We start from the raw sequence: 8,434 nt of genomic DNA, 5'->3' as shown, positions 1-8,434 counted from the left end.
CTGGTCATCAATACATTACAGATATATTAGATGACTGGTCATCAATACATTACAGATACATTAGATGACTGGTCATCAATACATTACAGATATATTAGATGACTGGTCATCAATACATTACAGATACATTAGATGACTGGTCATCAATACATTACAGATATATTAGATGACTGGTCATCAATACATTACAGATACATTAGATGACTGGTCATCAATACATTACAGATATATTAGATGACTGGTCATCAATACATTACAGATACATTAGATGACTGGTCATCAATACATTACAGATATATTAGATGACTGGTCATCAATACATTACAGATACATTAGATGACTGGTCATCAATACATTACAGATATATTAGATGACTGGTCATCAATACATTACAGATACATTAGATGACTGGTCATCAATACATTACAGATACATTAGCTGACTGGTCATCAATACATTACAGATATATTAGATGACTGGTCATCAATACATTACAGATACATTAGCTGACTGGTCATCAATACATTACAGATACATTAGATGACTGGTCATCAATACATTACAGATATATTAGCTGACTGGTCATCAATACATTACAGATATATTAGATGACTGGTCATCAATACATTACAGATACATTAGATGACTGGTCATCAATACATTACCGATATATTAGCTGACTGGTCATCAATACATTACAGATATATTAGATGACTGGTCATCAATACATTACAGATACATTAGCTGACTGGTCATCAATACATTACAGATACATTAGATGACTGGTCATCAATACATTACAGATATATTAGCTGACTGGTCATCAATGCATTACAGATACATTAGATGACTGGTCATCAATACATTACAGATATATTAGCTGACTGGTCATCAATACATTACAGATACATTAGATGACTGGTCATCAATACATTACAGATATATTAGCTGACTGGTCATCAATGCATTACAGATACATTAGATGACTGGTCATCAATACATTACAGATACATTAGATGACTGGTCATCAATACATTACAGATACATTAGCTGACTGGTCATCAATACATTACAGATACATTAGATGACTGGTCATCAATACATTACCGATATCTTAGCTGACTGGTCATCAATACATTACAGATACATTAGATGACTGGTCATCAATACATTACAGATACATTAGCTGACTGGTCATCAATACATTACAGATACATTAGATGACTGGTCATCAATACATTACAGATACATTAGCTGACTGGTCATCAATACATTACAGATATATTAGCTGACTGGTCATCAATGCATTACAGATACATTAGATGACTGGTCATCAATACATTACAGATATATTAGCTGACTGGTCATCAATGCATTACAGATACATTAGATGACTGGTCATCAATACATTACAGATACATTAGATGACTGGTCATCAATACATTACAGATATATTAGCTGACTGGTCATCAATACATTACAGATACATTAGATGACTGGTCATCAATACATTACAGATATATTAGCTGACTGGTCATCAATACATTACAGATATCCTTCCTCCTCCATCCAGAAGGTGGAGGTTGGCGGCAGTAACCAGGAGGTTGGCGGCAGTAAAACACCAAAGAAGAAGAGCACCTCGTTCGCACGCGAAGAAGAGAGGCAAACATTTGGACCAACATGGCCTCTGCAGCAGGTTGTGAACATTATGTCCGTAGCTGCTTATTGAAGGTGAGTAGCCCTTCTCAAATGTCTTTCACACATTACAGACGTCTGACGTGTGTGATGGGTCTGTTCGTGTGGACATTAGCTAGAAACACTCGCCGTGTCATTCAAACCTCGTTGCTGCTAATGTGACGTTCTGTTATTGGCAAATCACCTGAAACTTGACATTTAAACGTCCAGCGTATTAGCGGACTGAGTACGTCTCTGTCGCTTATTGCGCCTGTAATCCCGTCTGTGTGCACTGCAGGCTCCTTGTTGTGGTAAGCTGTATGTGTGCCGGCTGTGCCACGATGCGGAGGAGAACCACCAGATGGATCGCTTCAGAGTCAGAGAGGTGCAGTGCTCTGAGTGTCAGACAGTGCAACAGGTGAGGGAGAAAACACGGTTCTCTCGTCAGCTGTAACTCAGTGATCTCACATGTCACTTGTTCAAATGTCTCTTCCAGGCACAGCAGAGTTGCCAACAGTGCCATGTGCAGTTTGGGGAGTATTACTGCGACATTTGCCACTTGTTTGACAAAGATAAGCAGCAGTACCACTGTCAGCCCTGTGGAATATGCAGGTGAGCGATAGTATTTATACACAGAGTAGCTGCTATAAATTCTACCTCCAAGAAGTTTAAAGTGTCCGGTTTTGATGACTTGGTCAAAAAATATGTCCGTTCAGTTAAAGCCGAATGTAAACACTTGTGTTGGTCTAGTACACCATCACTATCAATAACCTCAGTGCTGAAGCATGTCACTGAGTTAACCTCTAGGCATCAGAAAGCTTTTGGCTGTACAGATTACAATGTACAGACAGGTGGAAAAGGTTGCATTTGTGTTCACTGCTGTACAGCTATAAAAGACAAAATCCACATGTTGAGATGTTCATTTTATTGTCCTAGTTTTATAGCTGTCACTGTTTCTAAATCAGCTTTCACCAATCACTGATTCAGTGGGTGCCACGTTACTGTATACACTGATAGCAAGTTCGAAAGGTTTTGGTTAGCAATGTTGCTAAATATGTTCTAACTAAGTAACTTAAAACTCAGTGTGTCCTTCCCTGATATCCATTCTGTGTCAGTGGCACTGTGTTTTTGGCCTCCCCAGGATTGGGCCCAGGGAGAAGTATTTCCACTGTGAGAAGTGCAATCTTTGTTTAGCCCGGGATCTGCATGGAAACCACAAGGTGATTATTACCATGTACCTATTTTGTAATGTTTTCATTACATGAATTTACATTTGCTTTCATTTATATGTTCTTTTTTTTTTTTTTTTAAATGTTTCAGTGTGTTGAAAATGTGTCAAGGCAGAACTGCCCAGTCTGTATGGAGGTAATAAAACACACTGGGGGATGATAAACAGAGGGAAATGGAAATTTCATTCAGTCACTTACTTTCTCTAAAAAGATATGGTTTTCTTTTGTACAGGACATTCACACGTCCAGAATCCGAGCTCACGTTCTTCCATGCGGCCATCTCTTACACATGTATGAAACATGATCCTTTAAATACTAGTAACTTTGAGTGTGTTTTTGCATTTTGCATTAACATATTTGTTTTATATTCCCTGCAGGACCTGCTTTGATGACATGGTCAAAACAGGGTATGTCTAAAATATCTGTTAACCTAATTAAGATTAAGACCGTACTTTATTCATCCCAAACTGGGACTCTGCATTTTAACTCACACACACCCGGAGCGGTGGGCAGCCATGCGGTGCCCAGCAAGCAGTTGCGGGTTCGGTGCCTTGCTCAAGGGTCTCACCTCAGTCGTGGTATTGAAGGTGAAGAGAGCGCTGGCTATACCGGTCCTGAGACTCGAACCCTGCAACTTTCGGGTTACAAGTCCGACTCTCTATCCATTAGGCCACAACTGCCCCCAAATGTTGAATAATATATGGTCGTATTTCAGATTCATGTATTATTTGTTTGACACAAATATTTCAGGCTTTGCAAGAACAAAAATGTGCCCCTTACATGCAACTAACCAGGTTGTAGCTGGCTTGTATGATGATTTCTTAAATGTTGTTTTCAGTGTTATAGTGAACCCTGGTTTTGTTTATTACTAATTTTCTGTCTAATTAGTTGTAAAATCAATCATGCACAGCAACTGTGGAAACAGTAGGCATTGGATTTATTGGTTGGACAGACCTCCTTTGGCAGCAGTAACCTCAAAATGGCTTGGAGCCATTCTGTAGTAAATTGACTTCCCTGTATAGGTCAAGGTCAAGGTCAGATTTATTTGTATAGCACTTACAACAACCAAGGCTGCCAAAAGTGCTGTACAGTCAAGTAAAATAAAATGAAAATGGAAAGGCAAATCAAAAATACATAATACATACATATATAATAATAAACAGAATAAAAACATGTAAAATTATTACAGTGTTAAAGGTACGCCAGTGCAAAGAGATGGGTTTTTAGAGAAGATTTACAACAGTTTAGAAACTGGGCCGTTCTAGTATTTAGGGGCAGACTGTTCCAGAGTCATGGAGCAGCAGCTCCATAGGCTCTGTTTAGGGTCACCCATCATGTGCTGAGCTTCAGCTGGTGGACAGCTGCACTGACACTGTCCTGTCCGATTCACTGATAAACTTTAATAAGGTGTCCAGGACCAGGTGTTTTTTAACAACATAACATTTTATGACAAATGACACATGAGGAGAGATGACTGTGTGTGGTCATGCCTCTTTACTAAATACTTCTATCTATACTTCTGTTGGACTAAAACTGACACTAATATGTTTGTTCCCACCACAGAACATTTGACTGTTGAACTCTGACACATTGGTGCTATGAAGAAAAGCTCAAATTTGTCTTTCTGCTCTTTTTCTCAAAGCATTATCAGTCTGCGCCAACACAGATGCATAAACCACACTAAAAAAAAAAGGTCAGGCAGCAGTGTCACAGCAGCTTCTGCTGCTACAAAAGTCAGCCATGAATCCAAAATTAAGATGTGGGTTGCGTGATAGACCTGATTGTTGACCTGCTGCATGTGTATATGGATTCACAGACTTATTTTATTTTGTTGTCATTTTTTTCTTTATTTTAGAGTGTATCGTTGCCCTCTGTGCATGCACTCTGCCTGGAACATGGATGACCAGTGGGATCAGATCGACATAGAGATCTCTGAGTCACCGATGCCCACTGAATACCAGGGTGCTACTGTCAATGTAAGGCATTATTAAGTACAATAAAATGCCCTAGTAATAGTTTTGTTAAAAGTAGTGTAGAGTTACATATCCATTAGATTCTCAGTTACAGATATGGCTCGCCTGTTTTTTTTTGTTTCCCCTTCACTCTGGTTTGTACAGCTCATTAGTTGACTGTTGAGTAATGAGTCCAGTTGTTGATCTTTACATGTAATCCATTATTTTTGATTTGCATCACTATAGATTATATGTAACGACTGCCAAGCCCACTGCACAGTGCCTTTCCACGTGCTGGGCATGAAGTGCAACCGCTGTGGCTCTTATAATACAGCACGTCAAGGAGGACTCATCCAGCAGCCTCAGCAGCAACAGTCAGAGCTGGACACTGGAAATGCGGCAGAAACAAACATGGTGCCAGAGCTGCAAGATCAACCTGAGTCGCCCACAACACAGTAGCACCGGCACCAACTACAAAAGGGTGATGTCTGTGGATTAGAGTTTTGTACAGTACTTGCAGTAACTTATGTTGTCTAACAGCAGACTGAGCCAATATCCCTTATTCTATATTACACAACTCCATCTACTTTCTCTCGCTGATTGTTTTCTGCAGAGCTGGAACATATTCCATCATGCACTGGTTGACAGGCATAACCCTGGACATGTAGCTAGTCTATCACAGGACTAACACGTATCCACAGTCATTCATATCCTCAGGCAATTTCGAGTCATTATTTATGTGATCAGCATGACTTTTTAAATACTCTCAGTAAGGCAGTTTGATCAAAGGTGTGTCGGTCATACACATTGCATCTCAGTGTGCAACTTATTACATAATCATGTTTTCAAAGGCATTTATTGTATTTTCTGAAATATGGCATTTATAATATGTTACAAGTCCTGTCTATTTGGTATAATAAACTAACATACTCGAACACATACACCTATATAATAAACAAACATACAGTACTGTAATTTGTGGTGTGGCTACTGGGAAAATGGCCCCTAATTCTTTTGCCTTTTTTGCATCTGATTATTGCAGATGTAAAGTTTGATTACCTTTAGTAATAAAAACTCCCAATAAAAATATAATTTTACTAAGCCTTATTGTTTCTGAGCCAGTCATTGAATTAGATATGAGAACATTTAATCACTTGAGTTTAGTTAAAGATTCAAGTTTACAGTACAAGTTCAGACATTGTATACATATATATGTCATATACACCAGAACCATTTTTTTTTTTTTAAGAGACCATGAATTGTAAAGCAAAGTAAAAATGATGTGTTGTCTGGTTATTTTTACAGTGATTAAGTACCAAGCCAGTAGCCTGCAGTGGAAGTGAAACAGAACTGGATCACAGTTTTGTTTAGGATCAAATACTGTCTCCTCTGGGGGGACCCCGCTCAGAGGATTCAAACTGGAAAGTGAAACAAACAGGAACAGCAGTGCTAACAGGGATTGGCACAGAAGGGGTGGTAAATGATGGTGTTGGTTTCATGACATGTGGAGGGAAGGGTGAAGTGACACCCTGGGGAACTGCTTGGTATTTGGTGCTGGTGGCAACTTGTGGTTGGTTTGAGCCACCAATACCTATGACTATATTTGTGTGTGTAAGCCCTGGGTGTAGTGTTTCCTTTGTATGTGCAAGAACATGCACAGTGTCAGTGTTACCAGATTCAGGCATATCCTGAGAAATGTCTGTGCCAAGAGCAGGATCGTCTGGAATTTGTTGTAAAGCGTCAGTGTCAGTGGAGGTCTGTGGATCTGGCAGGGCTGAAGTATCGAGTGTAGATGGAGAAGGCCCTGAGTCCACAGGGGGAAGTAGAGCTGCAGTGCCCGAGGGGTCGGTCTCCTCTACAGCATTGGGCATGTCTGCCTCTGGAAACGCTGGCGTCAAGTCTTGTTGTGAGGGCCCGACATCAGTGGCAACCTCTTCTGATGACTTGGATTCACAGGACTCTGAACTGGATGAATTCTCACAGCCATTTAAACAGACCTGTTTTTAACAATAACAAATGACATTGTTTTTCTTTTTTACATTATTTTACTGTTGTGTAAATGTGGTAGCACAGTAGCAGATATACTCACTGGTTTGGATGTTATTACAGTCAGCATGAAGACAGCACAGAGTGTAGTCCATAGAATTGCCATTTCTGTGTATCCTTCTTAGTTTGCTGAAACATATTAACAGTAAGCAAGTGTTTATATTATGCTGCTCTACACTACCACACACTTGTATTCCTACAGTACAAATAGACCTACTATATGCCATTTACCTAATAGCTGTAGCTACTAGTTATTTTCAATTTTTTTTTTGATTATTTTATTCCACAGCATGTCAATGTCTAAAGTATGTTAAGAGGAAGAAAATCCCATTTCACATTTTATTCTAGACCCAAATGAAAGAGTTAAAGTTTGAGTTAGAGTTAAAGAAAACGTTTGGCAACAAAATTTTACGGTTTTCAATGCACATAAAAGATGTTAGAATTTTATTTTTCAAAATCTAGTCCCATAACCTACTTGATCCTTGTGTGTTTCCAGATGCAGGTACATTTTTTACAAGTTGATTTAAACCAATAAGACATTAAATAGTCTAACCACTCAGCAAGTCTGAGGTTATAGACAGAAATGTTTTAAGATTGAAGGTTTTCCACATTAAATTATCTCAACTCTATAAATCAATCCAAATCAACTCAACCCTGAACAGCTATAACAGATATATAAGAAATACTACTCACATATTAATGCACAAATTTGAAATATGTTTATATGAAGTATTCTTCTGCCCAATAAATACCTTCACTTTTAATACTTTGTGTAGCCTTAATTTTACATAAGTAACATTTTGAATGTAGAATACTGTTGTAATCCAACTTTTAAGTAGGGATGTGAAATCCACCGCTTTATGGATTCTAATTATGGATTATATAACTTTACTGATATTGACCTACCTTGATAAGTTCAGTATCCTCTTATCACTGCAGACCATACGGATGTAGAAGACAAATTCTGAAATGTTGCTCTAGCAAAAGCAGTACAATAAATGTTCATTTCTGCTTAGTCTTGTATTTATATGGCTTTTGACGTGTGTGGGTGTCAGTAATTCTGGTTCATGTCATTCCCATTCACTTCAGCTCTGGCTCATAGACAATTAAGTCATTAGGCACTGCCAGACACACTGAAATTAAAGAGTGCTAACAATTCTTTGAGGATAATAATAGAATAAATATACCAGAGAAGCATATTCATTGAAAAAGTAAACAAGTTTTTTGTGGTTTTGAAGTAAACAATAGGAAGACTGAGGTTTAGACTTTAAATATGGATCATCTGATCAGGCATACTCATCACACTGACAAAGGAAACTGTCATACTTGAAACAAAGAATTTTTGAACTTTTTCTTCACTATACTTAAATTCAGTAATTCCGTAGATCTATGTCTAGCAATCAGTCAAATATGACAGTCCACAGGAAAACAAATCTACCTTGCTAGGTATTTTTGTCCTTAAAATATCTAATATTTGGCTTTCATTAAAGTACCATACCCTCCTGAATTCACACCAATTATATGTATATTTGT

The 8,434-nt window shown here is 38.2% G+C and overlaps 2 protein-coding genes across 4 annotated transcripts; one reads left to right on the top strand and one right to left on the bottom strand.

Annotated features, from left to right (window-relative positions):
* Window positions 1-1,619: 1,619 nt before the first annotated feature.
* rchy1 (ring finger and CHY zinc finger domain containing 1) lies at window positions 1,620-7,665 on the top strand. Of its 2 annotated transcripts, XM_026322373.1 has the most exons (10): window positions 1,620-1,731; window positions 1,973-2,092; window positions 2,171-2,286; window positions 2,816-2,894; window positions 2,995-3,039; window positions 3,136-3,194; window positions 3,281-3,310; window positions 4,759-4,879; window positions 5,102-5,336; window positions 6,161-7,665. In XM_026322373.1, exons 1-9 carry the CDS (start codon window positions 1,681-1,683, stop codon window positions 5,312-5,314), a joined length of 834 nt encoding a protein of 277 aa, XP_026178158.1. In that variant the 5' UTR covers window positions 1,620-1,680; the 3' UTR covers window positions 5,315-5,336; window positions 6,161-7,665. The 2 variants fall into 2 exon arrangements, with proteins under 2 accessions (XP_026178158.1, XP_026178157.1); XM_026322372.1 differs by lacking the exon at window positions 6,161-7,665 and having other exon boundaries at window positions 5,102-5,957.
* On the bottom strand, window positions 5,696-8,252 carry LOC113139281 (mucin-2-like). 2 transcript variants are annotated; one of them, XR_003296538.2, is made up of 3 exons: window positions 7,808-8,252; window positions 6,945-7,030; window positions 5,696-6,852 (listed from the first exon to the last, which is right to left on the bottom strand). XR_003296538.2 is itself a non-coding variant. In XM_026322374.2 (2 exons), exons 1-2 carry the CDS (start codon window positions 7,005-7,007, stop codon window positions 6,229-6,231), a joined length of 687 nt encoding a protein of 228 aa, XP_026178159.1. In that variant the 5' UTR covers window positions 7,008-7,049; the 3' UTR covers window positions 5,696-6,228. The 2 variants fall into 2 exon arrangements, 1 of the variants encoding a protein (XP_026178159.1); XM_026322374.2 differs by lacking the exon at window positions 7,808-8,252 and having other exon boundaries at window positions 6,945-7,049.
* Between the last annotated feature and the right edge of the window lie 182 nt (window positions 8,253-8,434).

The sequence above is a fragment of the Mastacembelus armatus genome, chromosome 9 (genome assembly GCF_900324485.2).
Source record: "Mastacembelus armatus chromosome 9, fMasArm1.2, whole genome shotgun sequence".
In the NCBI taxonomy this organism is placed as follows: domain Eukaryota; kingdom Metazoa; phylum Chordata; class Actinopteri; order Synbranchiformes; family Mastacembelidae; genus Mastacembelus; species Mastacembelus armatus.
Note: the sequence above shows the minus strand (reverse complement) of the source record. Positions and strands in the feature narration are given on the sequence as shown.

Coding starts and splice junctions, on each gene's coding strand:
- rchy1 (XM_026322373.1), top strand. CDS start 1,681: ATGGCCTCTGCAGCAGGTTGTGAACATTATGTCCGTAGCTGCTTATTG. Junction 1,732..1,972: donor TCCGTAGCTGCTTATTGAAG/GTGAGTAGCCCT, acceptor TGTGCACTGCAG/GCTCCTTGTTGTGGTAAGCT. Junction 2,093..2,170: donor AGTGTCAGACAGTGCAACAG/GTGAGGGAGAAA, acceptor TGTCTCTTCCAG/GCACAGCAGAGTTGCCAACA.
- LOC113139281 (XM_026322374.2), bottom strand. CDS start 7,007: ATGGCAATTCTATGGACTACACTCTGTGCTGTCTTCATGCTGACTGTA. Junction 6,853..6,944: donor CTGTAATAACATCCAAACCA/GTGAGTATATCT, acceptor TGTTAAAAACAG/GTCTGTTTAAATGGCTGTGA.